The sequence below is a fragment of the Pimephales promelas genome, chromosome 14, assembly GCF_988280905.1.
Source record: "Pimephales promelas chromosome 14, fPimPro1.hap1.1, whole genome shotgun sequence".
Classification (NCBI taxonomy): domain Eukaryota; kingdom Metazoa; phylum Chordata; class Actinopteri; order Cypriniformes; family Leuciscidae; genus Pimephales; species Pimephales promelas.
Window position 1 is genome coordinate 12,891,125 of NC_142782.1, and position 20,361 is coordinate 12,911,485.

The 20,361-nt window shown below is 38.0% G+C and overlaps 1 protein-coding gene across 2 annotated transcripts in view; it reads left to right on the forward strand.

Moving 5' to 3' along the window:
- LOC120485984 (protein bicaudal D homolog 2) overlaps positions 1 to 15,660 on the forward strand; it is a 30,192-nt gene extending 14,532 nt beyond the window's left edge. For both annotated transcript variants that reach the window (XM_089119440.1, XM_089119439.1), the window contains exons 6-10: positions 4,052 to 4,912; positions 5,431 to 5,610; positions 6,993 to 7,144; positions 11,224 to 11,557; positions 15,505 to 15,660. In XM_089119440.1, the coding sequence (XP_088975566.1) occupies positions 4,052 to 4,912; positions 5,431 to 5,610; positions 6,993 to 7,144; positions 11,224 to 11,557; positions 15,505 to 15,510 (1,533 nt within the window). In that variant the 3' untranslated portion in view covers positions 15,511 to 15,660. The remainder of the gene's footprint in view (positions 1 to 4,051; positions 4,913 to 5,430; positions 5,611 to 6,992; positions 7,145 to 11,223; positions 11,558 to 15,504) is intronic.
- Positions 15,661 to 20,361: the final 4,701 nt, after the last annotated feature.

Sequence of the window (20,361 nt, forward strand, 5' to 3'; positions counted from 1 at the left end):
TTTGCTCCCTCAATTTACATCTTAAAAATAACATGATGTTAACAAATGTTACAGGTCTCAATTTAATAAAAGTAACATTTAACTAACTTCAAAAATTAATATTTAACAAATAGTAAAAACATGTGAGGTAGAACAAGAACAAGTAGATAAACAATTTAAAAAATATTAAAAACATGAAGTAGAACAAAAAACGTTCAGTGCTGAAAATGGATATTTATTTATACCAGCATAATAAAGTGCACAGTGCACACTGTACTTCATTTTAAAAGAAACGAACTATGTACTGCATGGTTTCAATTTTCCTACATAAAATAAAATGAGCATGTCTAGTCTCTAATATTACTGCGATTGCGAGGGAGACAAACTCCACACGCCCCAAACCTCAGCCAGGTGAGCGCTGAATAAATCTCCCACAAAAAGCACAGAATGGGCTATATGCACGCATAAGTTCCGCATTTGACGTAAGGATGCTCGTCTATTTCCGGTTGTGTAGATTAAAGCGGAGGAAAACCGGAGAAAACGGGATTATGGCAGAGTCTTCAATATTTACTGTCCTCCCGTCTTTGAAACGAAACGTACATACGTTTAGATGTAATTTTATATATAGTTATGTTTATTTAATATAATTTTAAAAAGAAGCATAAACACAACGAGGGGTGTCTGTTTTATCTGTTTTTGTGACTAACGTTTCATTAGTATAACCATGGAGTATAAAATTCAATATAAATTCTTGCTATTGCATTGGACTCTATGATCGGCGGAAGTTATCGAGCATCCCTAATGCTTCACCGGAAATACCGCCGTGCATAGAGCCCATAACGTTGGCATTCCTTAATCCTATGACCAGAGTTCGTTACCGTATGCATACTAGGGCTGTCAAAATTGCTCAAATGGCGTTTGCATATTCCCTCTAAAAAACATATTCGAACATCCCGTTGCGCGTTTTGTTGTTGACGCGCATTACATCAATAACAGGACACATTAATAAAAAAGACATAACTACTAGTATTAGATGGTTTATTTGAGTTTAAACATATTTGACAACGTATAAAAAGCAAGTAAATCAACTAATGGCCAAGACCGCAGAGCTCACTCTGTCTCACCCTGGACTCGCTCAGGCACTCTCTCTCTCGCCCTCACGCTCTCTGCGCGTCGGTTAAATGAACAACAAACAAATGTTGAGTGCTAAACAAGAGTTTTGTGCAAGCAATTTAAGGTTGCGAGTCGCGACTCTTGTCCCAAATATAGCAGGCTTCAGTTCATTCAGTGATTGAAGTTTCACAGTATAGAACCGACAGTGAGCGCTCCGAGCGAGCTGTGCAGCTGTGGTAACGTTATTAGTCTGCAACCGCGGGCGTGTTTTTCCACATTCAAATATTAATTTTCACCTTCAAAATTAATAGATATTCGAATGTAGAATATTCATAGACAGTCCTAATGCATACTGAACGGATAACCTACACCTTAACTATTTGCAGCTTCTTAATACAATGGCAAGCAGTTAAGTTTTATAGACGAGGCATTCGCGTTTTCCATTTGGACCCACAAACTTGCTTAGTTGCAAGCACATAACAGTTATAGGGCGACGTGTTTCCATTTTCAAAGTGTTTGACAATATTTCAGGAGTCAAACATTTAAAAGATCCTTTGAAAGTTTAAGTTACCATTCTCGTGAAGAGCAGGTTGCACTCTGCTAGTGGAGGAGGGCGGGGCACGTGAACTGCAGCATCTCCAGAAGCACGGAGCTGCCCGTGGCCGCCTGTCTATAAATAACGGCGGGAAAAAAAAACTATCGGCGAACGCGCAGCGGTGTATCGGCCGATTCCGATACACGTAAAAACCTCAAATATCGGCCCGATATATCGGCCGGCCGATATATCGGTCGATCACTAAATATTAGTGATTCTCATTTATCAAACACTAACATTGGTACTGTTTTGGAGAGAAATTGGGTATTTTTTTTATTTTATTTAATCCATCTCTTGGTGTGTGATGCTGAACAATCATATGAGTTTCTAAAGGTTTTTGAATTCTTTGCACAGTTATGAATATTTATATTTTATGTGCAACAATAGCATGCTCCGGCCCAGTGACTTTTCGTCTAATTTTAAATGCTTTTTTCCCCCCAAATAATATGATTTAAATGGTGATAAGTGTACTGATTTGATGCATTTTAAAAAGATGGATCATAGATATTCTTCAATCTTTCTTACAAAGAACAAAATATAATGTGAATTACAGTATGTGCATTTTTTTTAATTTATAAATTTTAGTGCACAGTGTTTATTATAAGGGGTACTCTTGAGTACTTTTAAATAAGCTACTTTTTTACTCTTACTCCAGTAGTTTTTTGGACAAGTACTTTTTACTCTACTCACACTACATTTTTTGGAATGTAATGGTACTTTTACTTGAGTATGTTTTTTCAGTACTCTTTCCACCACTGGACATGAGTCACACATTTGAGGTCTAAAATTTAAGATCTCGCCTAAAAAAAACTCTTAAAACTACATTTCGTGATGCAGGAGTAGTATTTTTTTTGTAGTATGAATATATTTATTTTTTGTAGTATGAAACTATTTAATATTCCATGGCTGGAAATGGCTCTCAGCCAATCAGATTCGAGAACCAGAAAAATCTGTTGTGTATGCTATATTATACTATTTAGGGCTGCCCCCTAATATTTGTCTAATCATTGTCTATTATATTTTACTCTGTTTTAAATAATTAAAATATCTTGTTATTGAAATAGCTAAAGTTATTGAAATGATGCTCCAGCAAAATGATATGGGTTTCTGATTATGTTTATAAATCAGGGGAGCAAGTGAAATCAAAGAGTAACCAGGTTCAGATCTAACCTCAGACTAATCTTTAAAACATTCAAACCCCATGGTGTAAACATCTGTTTAAAATGTTGATGGCTTTTAATTTTTAACTCTGCAGTTTCATGCATAATACCCTCATCTGATTGATGATTACTTCCTTCGTACCATCAAGTCAGTTTTACTAAGTAACAGTGTCTTTCACCCACCCAGCTTTTACCTTACCTAGCAGATAGCCCAGTTTTTTTTCCTTGTTTAAATGTATTTATAAAATGTATAATTGATAATAGATTTTCATTATTTCTTTTTATTTATTTATTAAGGTACTTTTTGGTTTTGCTATTTTTTATATATCTGATTGGAAATTTAGGAGACACATGAAGGGAGTGGATATAAGGAATGGGATTGCCAAAGGATACTTTGTTGTGATTTTCATAATTAATGACACTTTTTACAAGGGTAGATGAAGTAATGTAATTTGATCACAGGACATCTGTAATATTAATAATGACCAATAAGAAATCTCAGTAAAACTAGAAGTGGGAATTGTGATTGGATTCTGTTGGTAATAAGTCTAAAATAAGCTAAAATAAGTTTTTTGCCTCTGACAAAATGCCGCCTTTTTTATCTAAATGGTGCAAGGAAAATGAGTTTTGCCACAGATTTGTCCAATGCTTAGCCTAGAACTTTACTGAATGCTTTTTCAAGCGCCTCCATACTTGAAAAACCATGGAAACGTACTTTTAAACAGGAAATGATGGAATATTTACGTACATATCTACAGCGGGTCTATTCGCACGGGATTAGTATTACCTGAGGTAATTTTTCCAGACGTTTTTACAGAAGGTAAAAGTCACTGTAATCTTTAATGACAGTGTCCGTTATGATTACTGAGATGGCACATGCGGGTGGGACTAAAATCACTGAGAATGTTGTCGAGTAATAATTACTTTGTTAAATTAATGAGATGTTAAACCACCTCTCCATGTTAAACTAATCCTTTCCGAATAGGGCTTTAGGCACATCTAAGAGAATTGTGGATTAAATTTAAAGCCCTAATTAACTTATATGAGTCTAAAGTGGTCCTTCCTTTTTCCAGGTTTCAAGAGTTTTCAGTTCTAGTCTCTTAAGTATAATTTCTCTTGAGTGTTAGGATTGAGTTGGTCAATTGGAATAAACCTTGTTTTGTGACAATACTATTGTTGTGCCATATTGTGTACCCATGTCCAGGTGGAGAGAGAGAAAGCCACACTGAGCAGCACTGTGCATGACCTTCAGCAGCAGTTAGTCCAGTCTAAAGATGCTCTCAGTGAGCAACAGGTGAAGATGGATCAGCTGACCCAATGTTTGGAGACCCTTCAGAGTACAGTCTCGAAAAGGACTTGTGAACAAGGGAATGGAATGAGCCTGTCTCCCAGATCCCTTCAAAACCAAGAGTCTGATAGCGGCATCAACTATTACGAAGTGGATGCAAAAAGCACAGAAGTACTAGAGATTCGCATGCAAGCGGCAAATGAGGAGCTTGCACATCTGCGCAAGGAGCTGAAAGTGGCTGGCGAACGCTCAAAGGCCCTGGAGGGGCGCTGCAAGCAGGAGAAAGAACGCTGGAGGGGTGAGGCTCATGAACTCGTTGATAAAATTCGACAGTGTATCACTGCTAGCCGTCAGGACCAGGAGCGAATAGGACAATTGGAGCGAGAAATCGGCGCTACGCGACAAGTCGCCACCGACTCTGAAGGCCACCTCAGTGTTGCGCAGGAGGAGCTTCTGGCCTTCTCTGAGGAGCTGGCTAACCTTTACCATCATGTGTGTGTTTGTAATAACCTCACGCCTAGTCGCGTTACACTGGATTACTATCGTGAAGGAGCCCAAGCAGGGAGAACGCACAACCATTCACAGCCCCACCACTATCGCGGATCCTTCCGCATGCACAGGCGGTCGGGTGAAGTGTTGGACTTGGGCAGCGGAGGAAGCGGAGAAACGTCCTCTAGCTGCGGAAGTTGTCCAGGGTCTCCTACATTAGACTTCAGGGACCCAACTAATGTGCGCAATCTGGTAGCTGTCATACGCTGCCAGATTAAACATTTACAGGTATGTCTTAGCTTATTATAGGAGAATAATAAATTATGTCATTCTAAATTTGTATCAGTTTTTTTGTGAAACACAAAAGAAGATATTAAAGAATTTGGCATCCAATCAGTTTTGGTTGCCATTGACTTTCATTGTATGGACAATTTGTTATCTAAAGTTCCAGAAATGGAAGGTTTGGAAATAGAGGTTTGGAAGATGAGGGTGAGTAAATGATGAATTTTGGGTGGACTGTTATTATTTTATAGTAAGCCTTTAAGCCGCTTTTTTGGGTAGACTTGGAATATGAACCGATCTGACAAAGCTGCATTAGGATGTCTGCCTGAATATTTTATTTATTTATTTTTTTTGCTTCAAATCAATTTAAGTAAACAAAACAGTGTTAAATAATTATAAAATTAATTTCAAAATCTATGCTTTGTTTTTGGGGGCTTTTGGTGTATTTAATTTATTTTATTGTATTTTTTTTTTTACATTGTTTGATTTATTTTATGAATAAATTGCTTTTGCTAAATTTTCAGGTGGCGGTGGACCTATGCAGGCAGCGCAACCTGTTGTCCTATCCAGCAGCAGGAGAAAGCACTGATTCAGACCGTGAGACAGAGGCACTGCTTGAGGAAGTGTTAAAACTGAAGTCCCTGCTTAGTACCAAGAGAGAGCAGATAGCCACTCTCAGAACTGTCCTAAAAGCCAACAAACAGGTACAGATGTTAGATATGCAAGATTAAATAGAAATTAAATGCATACTAAATAGTAAAATGTGTTTCAAAGTTATACTAAAAAAAACAACAACCTTTTTCCAAATATTATATTAAAAGGGGCCATATGTAGAATTCAGAAACGCTTGTTATTTGTGACACAGGTGGCCGTTAAGTGAACTGCAGCCAGCAAATTATTACTTATGTATATGTAACAATGACCTGATTTGCTCGCGGTGTTGTTCTTTTTTTATTCTTTTTCGCTTGGAAGTAAAAACAACTTTTGTAGCGATATACTTTTAACAAACGCCCCGACGCCACCCACACTGCTGAGAGTGACGTTTAGGGGAGTATGTAAAATTTCCTGCGTGCTTTCTACTCATTAGCAAAAATAAACACAACTAAAATTACAGTAGCGAGAAAGCAGCAGTTTAGAAAGCATCTGATCATAGCGGTGGGGATTCCAGCTCTGCAGTTTATAGGTGAGGTAATTTTGTCTTTGAACGGAAGAAGAGTAAACAACAGTTTAGCGTGTGTAAACATAGCTTTGGGTGAGACGTAAAACCTTGACTCTTAACTCTCTGTGGTCATTCAAAATCCCATGGCACTTCTCGTAAAGAGTAGGGGTTTAACCCCCGTCTGGCCACATTCCACCCATTGGCCCTTGCCAATCATGGCCTCCTAATAATCCCCATCCACTAGATTGGCTCTATCACTCTCTCTCCTTTCCACCTGTTGCTGGTGGTGTGTGGTGAGCACACTGGCGCCATTGTACTGTGGATGCTGCACACTCTGGTGGTGATTGAGGAGAGATCCCCTGATATGATTGTAAAGCGCTTTGGGTGTACAGTAGTACAAATGTAAATGCCTCATTACTTCATTCATTTTCAGGAAGGAATAAACGTCCCGAGTCCTTCACATAAAAATCAGTCAACAGGCTTTCATAGAGAACCTAGGAAGTCAGGGAAGGTCTCATTTTCTAAGTTTCTGTACAAGTTGTTCACACACTAAAAAAGCGATTAATAGATAAAAATTCTTACAAATGTTAAGACCTTTACCTTTAAACTTAACTTTTCAAAAGCCCTACTTTTCTGCTCTAATCCTGTACTGTGCAGTAAACACTTACTTAACATATTTATACAGAAAATGTACATTGAAATCGACAGACAAACTTGTCAATGATAGAGCAGACACAACTCTTGAAATAGCCATATATTGGTAAACTACTTGGCCTGGCTAATATATCAGTCCATCACTACTTTTATTGGGAATTGATTGACCAGTTTTGTAATTTCCTTTACTCTGTGCAGTTCGAGTATATTTCTAAAATGAAGCACGTGGTTTCTTTTGATGTGATGTCTGATTTAGTCATTTTTCTTCTCCAGACGGCCGAATTGGCTTTGACCAACCTGAAGACAAAGTATGAGACAGAGAAGTGCATTGTGACCGAGACGATGATGAAGCTGAGAAATGAACTGAAAGCTTTGAAGGAGGATGCAGCCACCTTCTCCTCCCTACGGGTCATGTTTGCTAGCAGGTATGATGGGATTACATGTGCACAAATTGCTTTGTGTACTCGCTGGCTCAAGGAAGTTTCTAAGGTCATCATTCTTGCAACACATAGCTCCTGTCTATAGGGGTTTTAGAGTAAAACTAGTTGTTTGTACACTGGTTTGATTTATGGAAAGAATGCAGATGAGTTCATAGTTGATTCTCTCAATTGAAATTCCAGATTTCCCTCGTCAATTCAGAAAACAAACTAATCAATTTTAGTTGTAGTATTTTAACTTTTATATATTCTTGGGGGATATATATTTTATATCTTCCTCTTCTTTTATGTCTTGGGGGAGCTAAGAAATCATAAATAATCAGCTGAAGTGATAATAAGGATTTATAGGGTGTTTTTTAGCAATAGTACAACCTGCATCATGGTGAAAGACTGCAGGCAGTGTTTGTTTACATATATTGAAAGACTTATGAGAGGTCTTTGGGATATAGTCATAGAGATTAGACAGTCATGACCCTGTTTTAAAAGCACACTAATAAGATTATAATATCAAGGCCTGTTCTCCCACGAGTTCCTCACATGCTGATTAACGTGCAGCTCTCTGATCCCGTGTGCTGGCAAGGGCAGCTTGCTCTGAGCTCAAGTCATAGATCAAGTGTCAAGGGAACAGTGAGTAGTGGAAGCAGGGATAACGTTTTGAGTCATGTAACTTTAAAAAGAAAAATCTAGACCTATAGAACATTAATTTTGTTTGTTTGGATATGTAGTGGTCAACCGATATATTTTTTTTATGGCCGATGCCAATATAAACCATTTTTATAACAGGGTTCCAGACTGCGACCATTTTTTGAGAATGTGCGAGTTAAAATTTTATGTGGTCGCATATGTGCGAGTGGACGCTCACGCAACAGAACGCCATTGTATCAGCTTCTGCAGTCCGTAACTTATGTTCAAAATGAACGAGTAGGCTACATCATGAATCCATTTTCCAAACCGTGTTTTTGACTTATCCTGAATCACTAGGGTACGCCTATAATAAGTGTTTATATTCTGACTATTTTATCCCAGGGTCGGCCCAGTGCCTGCGTGACTCGCCATAGACATTACTGTAGCCGGAGCTACTTCTCTCCATTATTCTTCCGCAAGACTAGTGTTGTCACGGTACCAAAATTTCAGTATTCGGTACCAATACCAGTAAAAATTCACGGTTCTCTGTACCAATTTCGGTACCAAAGCTTAGTTTAAATTGACATATATTTAAGTGTTTATCACGGTTACAAGTATGGAAACTGTACATTTGTATTATAAACACTTTAGAAAAAAATAGATAAAATTACCTAAAATAAACAATAGTATACACTAACACATTTTTAAAGTTGTTTGTAAAGTTCTAATCCGTTAACATTTATTTAATGCACAATGAATGAAGTGAACAAACATGAACAATCAAGTGTTTCTATTAAATAACATTTACAAACATTAATTAATGTTGTAAAAATATATTGTTCACTCAATGTGTTGATGTGAAGTAGCTAATGTTGATAAATGGTATCTTATTGTAGCATTACCAAACTATAGGCTACAGGAGAAAAAAACATGTTTTATTTGATTTGACTGTACTTTTATTTAATCTAAAACTGCATTCATATTTAATTTTGAAAAGGCTTTTTAAAACTGCTGAGTTATAAAGGCAAGAATACGCCTAGAACTGGCACTGACATTAAATGACATAAATAGGGATGCATCGATACTAATACCAGTACTCTGGTGTTGGTTGGATACTACTGTGCTCATGTACTTGTAAAACTACCCCGAAAGCACTTTAGAGGCCGTTCACATATCGCGCGTGTTTTTTTTTTATTATATTTTTGCGCGTGCTTATTCTTTCCAAAGCGCTTGCTCTCACGCGGCGTCTGTCGTTGCTATGCAACGAGTTTTTATTATGAGCGCGCTTGCCTCGTGCCTATATTTGAAATTGCGAATTTGCATGTAATCGGCCTCTTATGGCAACGTGACATTAGCCTAATCCAAAATATTTCCATATGTGTCTCTTTCCTCCTTTCGTGTCAACAAGTGGATTCAGAGAGAGAGAGCCATATCAGCGTTATGAAGAGGACGCAACTGTGCACCTTTCAGACAGCGCGTCTAGAACTGGATTAACCTGGTATTCGGTACCTAGAAAAGCTGGTACCGTAACAATTTTTTTTTTTTAGTACCGACTTGGTACCGAAGTACCGAGTTTTTTGACAACACTACGCAAGACACGTGCAGTTTATTTATTGACGAACATAGACGTCACACGCTTTGCACACTGATGTTGGAACGTGCCAATTACAAATTCACAAATTAAGGCATATATAAAAATGAAAATGTCTCACGCGCCCCAAACAGCGCGCCCCTTCCTACGTCTTTTCAGCGGTTAGATGAGAGTAATCACTTGACTGAGGAAAAGGAATTTATTATAAAATGCAGAAGATTATGATTCAAATGTAAATTGATTGTATATAATTCAAATGTAAAGTGCTTAACATTACAGATTAAAATTACTGTCCATAATCCATGAAAATCATGAAATTTGGCAATGATAATTAAATTAATATATTACAGGTATTTATGCTGCAATCCAGAAAGCCTTTGCTAGCTTTGGTCCATTAAAACCACTATTCATTAGCATGCATTGATTAATCCCATGGCATGTAGCAAAAAAAAAAGAAAAAAAAAAGGTGCGACCAAATCAAATGCAGGTGCGACCAACTGAGAAAGTTGGTAGCACCAGTTCAACCACTGGAAAAGTTAGTCTGGAGCCCTTTATTATAAGTAGAAATTTTTGACATTAAATGTCTTTACTGTGCATCCTTCCTAAATAACTATTATTTAAAAAAAAATAAAAACGTACCACCCCAATCTTTTGAATGGTTGTGTATGTATTTAATTTATACTGGCCATAGGCCAACCTCATTTCAAAAATATCGGCATCAGCAGTTTTAAAGTTGCAGTATGTAAGATTGACAGCTAGTGGTTGAAATTGGTACTGCAGTCTAAATTCAAAGTATTGGAGAGGGTTGTTTCCCCCGCCCCCTCCTCCTCAGACTGAACACTCACATGGGTCGCCAAATTGAGGACACGCAACAGGAACAAGCGAAATTGACTATGGAAGGCGACGAGCCTTACACTGTAAGTTATTGAGTTGTATGTATCCATGTTTAAAATGTCTCTGGACCAATGGATGCTGAGGCTTTTTAGGTTGATTAGAATGTGTTCTCTGACCCAGTTCGTTTGCTGGCTTCCATTGCTGTAATAAGCTTTTTTTCCCATTAATTGGCAACCTAGGGGTGTCGAAATAGTAATTGGGACTTTCTGACACGGAACACACATTTTGAAGTGGAATAACTGGCTGTATCGTTGTTTTTTGAAGAAACACATGTGAACTTAGCATATTTCCCATATATCTGCAAACATATTATGCTATTTTTATGCTCTAGTGCAGTCAAAAAAATACATACTGCACCTTTAAAAAAAGACCTCTAGTTACTAGATGGTTGGTTAAACTCCCAAGCCAAAGGAGCTCTCTTCTGTGTCTTTCTGTTTTGAACCTTAGATATTTTCAGTGTAAATCTATGGGATTGATTTGAATTTCTTTTTTCTCCACCCACTTTTTCCACCGCCAGGCTAAAATTGTGAGTTTGCACAAGTCTCTCCTTAACAGAACTCAGTTTTTCTGTCATGTCTAACTTGATTAGTGCCTAACAAGTTACAGGCCAAATATATACTTTTGGATTGGATTAAGGATTTGTTCTAAACTAAAGTATGTCAATAGTAATGGTGACGCAAGCATAATTATCAAGGTTTACTATTTGCTGGTTTATTGTCATTTAATTTTTTAGGCATCAAAGGCTTATGCTCTGTTTTGTGTGTGTGTGTGTAGCGCTCTCATGAGGACAGACACAAAACACTATTCCAAACATTCTTGCATCAGTTTTTAATAAAAAAATAAATAAAAATAAAGGATGTTTATGCAAAGTGTAATCCCTTTTATTCTTTTGTTATTTCATTCTATATGTATCTCCATTCTCGTTTACTGTATTCTTATTATCTCCCCGTTTTCACAGATGTGACCAGTACGTTACTCAGTTAGAAGAGATGCAGAGACAGCTCGCCGCCGCTGAGGATGAGAAAAAGACACTCAACTCTCTCCTCCGCATGGCCATTCAGCAGAAACTGGCATTGACCCAGCGGCTGGAGGACCTGGAGACTCCTCTGTCTCCTCTCAGTAACGGTGGGAGCCCACGCTATTCCCGGACCAAGCATCTGACCAAATCGGGCCGAGCACCGCGGAGCCCCATGAGAAGCAGTCCACGCTCCAGTCCAGTGCTGGTTTCTTCTGGCCCGCAGAACATAAGCAGCCACTTGAGGGTGTTCTCTCGTAGCCTTCACAGCAGCCCCGTAAGAGTGCCCTCATCTTCTTCCTCATGCTCGTCTTTTTCTGCCTCAAACCAAACCGAGTCCTCTACGTCCACGCAGAGTTTAGCATCTGTCGGTCTTGTGCGCGACACTACTTTCGTTCGGAGTCACGGGTCAAGATCGTCTCGCTCCTTAGATGACTCTACTGGAGGGTTGGGACCCTTCGCCATTCAGTCACGACAACCCAAAGTTAATGAGTCACAGGCAAACCGCCTGAAAGTGTCGGCACCGTTTCGCAGCAACACGTTTATTAAAGCACGTCGCACATCTTTACCTCTGAACGAAGCTGGCTCACATGCTGTCGAAGCTCTTGCCACACGATTAGGTAGAACTGACGGATCAGAGAAAAGACGTAAGGTTACGATGGAGGAAAATGATCTTAAACTTTCGAAAAAGTCCAATGCAGAACGTGCGTTTCTCAAAAAGCTGTCTAACGTCTCTAAATCCCGATCTGCTGAGGGAACTACTTTGAGTCGCTTTGCTTGTTCTAATACGGCATCTACAACGCAATCCAAATTTCTCCCTCGGGCAACCTTAAGTGTAGCATCTCCCAGCAGTCAGTCCGCTCCGTACAGTCCATCAGATAAACACCGGAAAGCATCATTAGCCTGTAAGACCGAAACATCCTCTAGGTTAGCGAGCCATTCAAACTCATGTCAGGATTTTGTTGAGAAAATCATCTCCAACCCGAGTCGTGAGATTAAGAGGCGACAAGATCCACTCCAAAAACAGCAAAGAGGTGTTGATGCAGCAAACAAGTCAACACACACTTACACACGACAGGCAAAGTACAGAGCCACGTAAAAGCTCAGTTTTACATAAAAAGTAACTAAATTTTACAACTAACTCCGATAATACTATTACAAAAAACATACATAGAGACATTCAGAATGATGTTGATGTTTCTAACAACAGTTGGGCTTTTCATCAAAGCTGTCATTAACAAGTGAAAACACATGAAAACTGAATCTTCAGAAGCCACAAGTGTCACACGATCCTTAAAAAAAATCATTCTAATTAGTGATGCACCGATGTGAAAATTTGTGTCCGATACCGATAACCGATATTAATATGGCTGATACCGATATTTACCGATGTCGATATCTCTGTATAGAAAACACATAGCGAGGATTAGGGCCGCACGATATTGGGAAAAAATGACATTGGGATATTTTGTTTTTCTGCAGTATAAAAACAATTTCACCAGATGTCATTCACATAAATCAGAAACACTTTACAATAAGGTTCCATTTATTAAAGTCTAGTTAACTACATTAGTTATCATTCTATTAATATTAGTTTCTATGTGGATTCACTCCATGACAAAAACCACCACAGTCATTCTAGAATGACAAAATTAGTATTATCTGGTGACCTGTAGTAATTTGTAATAATTGCGAAGTTTGTCTGTGATCTTAGTCCCGTGCGAATCGGCCATGTCTGTAATTTGTAAAGTAAAAATTCCCCCGCAAATTACCTACTATATTTTGCCGAACACCGAGGTCCTCTGATAATATTAGTCCTGCGCGAATCGACATCTCTGTGATTTGGCCGGATCGTATATCATTTTTTCAAGGTTTTTGTTTCATCTGCGCCTTTTTATCCATCTTTCGCGAAGAAAAGAGGCTGAGGTGGAGTGTTTTGATAGTATTTTTGGTGTGGGGTCATATAGCTAGTACAACTATACAATTTGCAGAAAGAGAAAGCTGAAAACCATCAGAAGAGCATAAAAAAGAACGATTAGATGGTGATGAATGACATGTTAGCAGCATACGGTAAGGACAATTCTTCTGTTTGTTATGTACAGCTAGACATAATAACGACAAGACATTTCAAAGCTATAGCCTAATGACATCATATCTGGGAGATAAGTCAGTAAATTCGAGTAAAATCACAGGCTTCACTTATCCCGTGCGAATGCGCCACACGAAATTTACATGTGGGTGGGTAATTTGAAATTCACACGTGGTCCCCAGGTAATACTAATCTTGTGCGAATAGGGCTTAAGTTAACCCTTGTGCATCCTTGTGGACATTTTTGTCCTTTTCAGTTTTGTTTTTTTGATCACTTTGCTTGTGTTAAAGCTAACTGCAAAAAACTTGGCACAGGTGTGTATTTTTATTCGAATTTTACTATTTCACCGTCATTTTCTTAAAAAAATATTTTTTGCATTAGGTACAAAAAATACTCCCTCTCAGCCCCTTTTGGACAAAAATGCCCCCATTGAAACCCATTAAAACTGCCATTTTTAATCCCCGGTTCAGTTAACTATAAAATTATGCTATCTTTGTTAAGAGGCTTTCATTCTGATGGCAAGGCTTCAAAATTTTATTTTTTACTATTTTTTTTATCAGATGGTTTAATTTTTTTTAAAGTTTGGCCTATAAAACAATTGTCGCTTTATTCCTGTTTTCTGGTTCGGCATACTATAGCCAACTGGATAAATTATGCAACGATATTTGTGTCGGTGTGTTGGTATGGATGTCAGAGTGTGGTTAGTATGTGTGTTATAAAAAAATATGTGTGTGTGTGGGCATGTGTGTGTTTGTCAGACTGAGAGAGAAAAACTGCAAATTCAAATCCAACCACTGTGAGCACCAGTGGGGTTTTGCTGGGACCCAATGGGGAAAATATGTTACTACGCCCAAACAAACTGTTACCGAAAGCTCATTTTTTGAGATATCATCCTCAAATTTGGAACACAACCTATTTAGATTTATGGCTTTGATTTTATTGTAGTTTTGAGTTCAACCTGATTTAAAAAAATATATATTTTATATAAAATATTATTTTATAAATAATTTTCATAAACTTATACCTATCTAACTTTTTTTTGGATTTACTTATTATTATTTTTTTACTTCAGCAATAATCTGCAAAGGGTCTTCTTTAAAATGATACCAAACTTAAGTCTGTGCTCCAAAGCGTCACATTTTTATGACAGTTTTTTGACATGGACATTTTTGTCCTCTTTTTACCTGTGTAACTTTTTTTAATTGATGCACAAGGGTTAACTAGACTTTAATAACCTTATTGTAAAGTGTTTCCGATTGATGTCTCTTGAGTTCAGTGTTGGACAGGTCAGTTGTTTTAACCATTCATTCAAGTGAATCGGTTCAAAGGAGTTATTAGTTTGCGAATCGCACATGTCAACGGACCACGGCACACGTTTGTGTGATTATCCAGGCAGTTTAGGACATCGCACAAGATTTGTCTGAACAACACAGAAAACATTTGAGATAGAAGTGTGGTTTGTCATCTGAATGTGTGGAAGCTTTTTAGAGAAGATGAGGCAATGTTATTTTAGCACAATTCACAACCAGTGGTAGTTCAGGAAAAAAAAAAAAAACTTCGGTCTTCCGACCTTTTACCATCAAATATCAAAGATTTACAATATCAAAGATATTCACTCAACTCAATTCATTAACATGTGTGGGAGAGAGAGTTTGAAAACGGAGCGCGACCAGGCTTTCACTGTCTCTGCTCGTTCTGTTAAACAAGCGCAGCAGTCGGTCATCTACATCTACATCACTCACTGGTCAAATAAGGCTTTGGCTGGACAAAAATACGCCTTAGTAAGGCTGACAGAAGCAGCACACCAGTTCCAGTCTTCCTCCGCTTGCTGTTTAAACTGACAGGACTTGCGCTAGTAATGTATTAGCTCGTGAAAAAACAAACATCCCCGCCCTCACACTGACATCTACACGCATGTCAAATACACCGGTATGATTATCGGCCTGTTCACATCGGGCCCTATTATGACATTGGAACGATACTGATGTGTAAAAAATTGCACCACTAATACTAAAATGTGGATTTGGTGCTCAAGAAACATTTTTTATCAATATTGAAAATGGTTGTGCTGTTTCAGCATTTGGAATTTGAATGAACGAACTCTTTTGACTTGCTGTGTCACTCTGTCTTTGCAGAAATGAAAGCCTCCTTGTGTCGTACCTCTGTGCTCCGGTGTGCATGGACCATGTTCATGAACACCCTCACCCTGCAGACCTCTCCTCTTCCTCATCAGGCCTCACCTCATTGGATCTCTCATCATGTCCCTCGTGCCTCTCCCACCCTCTCTCTCTCTTGCCTGTTTTCCATGTGCCCGTCTTGTTTTTGTTTGTTTGGATCAATAATTTTCAGCTTTAAGACACTGAAAGCTGAACACTGTCATGTCATCTCCCGATTTTTCCTTATTCATGAACATATGTACCAAACCAAAAACTCTTACTTGGAGATCAGTATTATTTGAAGTCTAACTGGCTGCGACTGACCTTTTATTATGCTAGCCATAGATTAGCACACCTTGTTTTGGTTTTAGCCATTATAAAACTGAATTTTTAGGTATCAATGAAGACATTCCTCTGGTATAACTGACCAGTTGTGCGGTTCTTCTACTACTCATTGGTTATTGACATGTAACTTGCATTGGCCTTTAAATAAATGCGTACAGTGTAACCAGTAAGCAGAACAATCAACTATGCAGAGGTACAAAGACTTTTGCTGCTAATTAGCTCATGCTAAATAATAAAATTAACAAACTGCCAGTTTATCCTGCCTATAACACGGGGTTAACCACCAGCACTGTTAAGACAAAGCAATTTATTTGATGTAGTATGATAGTGGAAAACTGCTGTGACGGTTGTTCATGTCAACATTGACGGGAAAACTATAATAGCATTTAAAATAGTGCCTTAATATTTTGGAGTTTTGAATTGTAATGATGGTAAAGGTTTTTGTTGTTTTAAGACTAATAATGGACATTTACACATGCATGTGCAAATTACATGCATGTTACATTCCCTGCAATAGGTTTGTTTTGTTAATTTGCCCCTAAGCAACCAATATTTTACTGTTCTTGTCAGAACCGTGTGTGTGTATGTAAGATGTGTCGACTTGATTGTCAAAACTTTCATCTTGTTTTCAGTCAGTCATGTTTCTAGATTCCAAAAATGCTTCCTGTTGTATTTTTATTGTTGTTTATTTTTTAACTTAATTTCCTTTTATATTTTATTGTTCAACCCTACAAAATAATAATTATGAAAAATCTGGTCTTTTTGTGAAGGGAAAGAAATGTAGTGAAAAAATAAAATTCTTTTCAATGTTCCGATTGTTCCCGTATTTGTCTTATTGAGGATGAATTGACATGTCAAGCCGTGTCCTGCAGAGTGGGATGACGCACTTCATCTGAAATGGTTTTCAAAAATGGCTGTACAATTGTTGATTAATTATACAGTTGTTGTTTTTTTAATCACACTGCAGGTTGGTTTTATTTTAGTATAATTTATTGTAGTATTCATTTAGTATTTCAACTTAAAAATTAGATATTTTGCCTTGGCAACTAGCTTAAAGTAATTTTTTAATATTTAATTTTAATTCAGTAAATGTTTTATTTACTTAAAAAGTAATGTTGTCTTTAGTTAATGATAGTCACAAGTTGGTGGTGTGGCAATTTGGTGACTCATTTGAATAAATATTCGTGTTTTCTACCCTACTTTTAATTATGTATGTTCATGCGCTTATGAATTTATAAGTTAAAAATGTACTTTTTTTTTTAAAGGTTTAACTATTTAGAATTTGATCTAAACCTAAAGTAATTTTGGGGTTGTGTCTAGAGAGGTTTTAATATTTTAGATAATTGAATGCATTTAACTCGGTAAGTTTTGAGATACAGCTAGTGGTAAACTTTCATTCTTGACATTAATTATGCAGGTTAATATTAACCAATGACTCGGTTTCATTTCAATGGGTTCCACTCATCACATATCAGTTTCCTCCGAGTTCCCGGAGTCATATTTCAGTTTTGAGGCTTCTGTGCCCTCTAGTTTGACATTTGCTCATCTTTAGTCCGAGGGGGTCAGTATTTTCATTATGTCCTGCAGTAAAAAGATCTCTGATGAGATCAGTATGACGATTCTCTTGTTACACTGCTGACAGAGGGCCAGCACTTCCTGATGTAACTGTTCTCCTTCAGCACAAATGTAATGAAAGGATCTAGAGAAATGCTTTGAAGTAAAAGTATTAATTTCCTCTTCAAAATGTAGTGAAGTCAAACGACATACAGTCACAATGAAATCAAAATTGACAATTTATTTTTTATGTAATAGTATTTATAAATAATTTCTCCGTGCACATCATTATTATTATTTTTTTATCCATGTGCCCTAAAAATCTTTCATCTAAATAGAGATGTAAGGACATCTCTTCTCTGATGATGTGTTTACTGGTGGGAAAGCAAACACGATCATAAGGTCAATTCCCGACGGAAAAAAATCAAGGCAGGCTCTAGATGTCACTTTAGGAAAGAAAAGTTTCATTTTATACACAATTTAATTTAAATGAAACTCAGTTAAATGTAAGGTAGGCTAGGCATTTTCTTTTAATAAACACTATTTGTTATACTGGTTGAAACTCTTCACATATTGACATACCCGGCGCTATGGGCGGGCCTTAGGGGGCCGGGCCCGCCTACCGAGCGCCTGTGCCCCCCTCTCCATGCAATTTGCAATTAATAAATTTTAAAAAGAAATTTATTTTAAAAATAAAAATAATGTATTGAATAACTCATGCGGAGATTCCACTCCCAAAAACGTCGACTTCAGCTGTATTAAGAACATGAGTGGGCCAGTTATTTTTATTACTCTTCTTAAGTTGCACCAGCCCTGACAAAATGCTAAATCATAAAACAGATATGTACAATAACATTACAATATCCTTTAATCGATTTAAATAGTTATTGATTTAGGTTTATGTGGTCGTTCAATTACGCGTTTATATTTGTATTAAATGTGAATGTAAATAATGGTCCAGGGGTAGAACTTTTGCCAAGCGTGCCAGAGATTCTGGGTTCTAATCCGTTCTAATAACATTTTTTTTTCCATCAAAACTGATTATGTTTATCAGTGGTTGTATATCAGGCACAGACAAAACATCTTCAGAACATTTTGTGTTTTAATTTCACCGTAATGAATAGAGTCTCTCCACAACGGATTGCGTGTCCGAGTGAAGACTGTGCGCAAGCCAGAAAAAAAAACACATTAGCCTATCCGCGCCAGCGGCAACGAGCATTAATTTGAACAGTTGATTTTAAAAACACATTTCAGCGCTAGATCGCCTCTTATTTAAAAAACGAACGAAACGAATGCTCTGCTAGTTAACTGAAGATGTTTTGTTTATTTGTATTGGTACATTCGTGCCGGAATGTTTCAAAAGTGGTGGTTACAATATCGACGGTGGGGACATATCCCACCCGCAAATTACGCCTGGTACTTGAAATCGGCGTAATAGTTGGTTTTTGTCCTATAGAAAAATGTATTGGATGTCATAATTAGGCCCCCCCTACAATATTAAATGCCCGTCCATTGGTTTGTTTCTGCAGCCGGCTCTGCTCATGGCCCTCTATCAGAATCCAGAGTTTTGGGAAGATTGGAGAAACTTAATTTTTCGCCCCCCCAAAAAAAACGTAAGGGGTACCACTGTCGTTTTTTTTTTCGGGCCGAATTTTTGAGTTTCGATATCTCAGCTCTGGAAGGGGCTAGAGCCTCCATTTTTGCACTCAGGTCTAAGTCTCATGGCCCTCTATCAGAATCCAGAGTTTTGGGAAGATTGGAGAAACTCAATTTTTCGCCCAAAAAAAAAAACATAAGGGGTACCACTGTCGTTTTTTTTTCGGGCCGAATTTTTGAGTTTAGATATCTCAGCTCTGGAAGGGGCTAGAGCCTCCATTTTTGCACTCAGGTCTAAGTCTCATGGCCCTCTGTCAGAATCCAGAGTTTTGGGAAGATTGGAGAAACTTAATTTTTCGCCCAAAAAAAAAAACGTAAGGGGTACCACTGTCGTTTTTTTTTCGGGCCGAATTTTTAAGTTTCGATATCTCAGCTCTGGAAGGGGCTAGAGCCTCAATTTTTGCACTCAGGTCTAAGTCTCATGGCCCTCTATCAGAATCCAGAGTTTTGGGAAGATTGGAGAAACTTAATTTTTCGCCCCCCCAAAAAAACGTAATGGGTACCACTGTCGTTTTTTTTTTCGGGCCGAATTTTTGAGTTTCGATATCTCAGCTCTGGAAGGGGCTAGATCCTCCATTTTTGCACTCAGGTCTAAGTCTCATGGCCCTCTATCAGAATCCAGAGTTTTGGGAAGATTGGAGAAACTTAATTTTTCGCCCCCCCAAAAAAAACGTAAGGGGTACCACTGTCGTTTTTTTTTCGGGCCGAATTTTTGAGTTTCGATATCTCAGCTCTGGAAGGGGCTAGAGCCTCCATTTTTGCACTCAGGTCTAAGTCTCGTGGCCCTCTATCAGAATCCAGAGTTTGGGGAAGATTGGAGAAACTTAATTTTTCGCCCAAAAAAAAAAAACGTAAGGGGTACCACTGTCGTTTTTTTTTTTCGGGCTGAATTTTTGAGTTTCGATATCTCAGCTCTGGAAGGGGCTAGAGCCTCCATTTTTGCACTCAGGTCTAAGTCTCATGGCCCTCTGTCAGAATCCAGAGTTTTGGGAAGATTGGAGAAACTTAATTTTTCGCCCAAAAAAAAAAAACGTAAGGGGTACCACTGTCGTTTTTTTTTCGGGCCGAATTTTTAAGTTTCGATATCTCAGCTCTGGAAGGGGCTAGAGCCTCCATTTTTGCACTCAGGTCTCTCATGGCCCTCTATCAGAATCCAGAGTTTTGGGAAGATTGGAGAAACTCAATTTTTCGCCCAAAAAAAAAAAAACATAAGGGGTACCACTGTCGTTTTTTTTTTTTCGGGCCGAATTTTTGAGTTTCGATATCTCAGCTCTGGAAGGG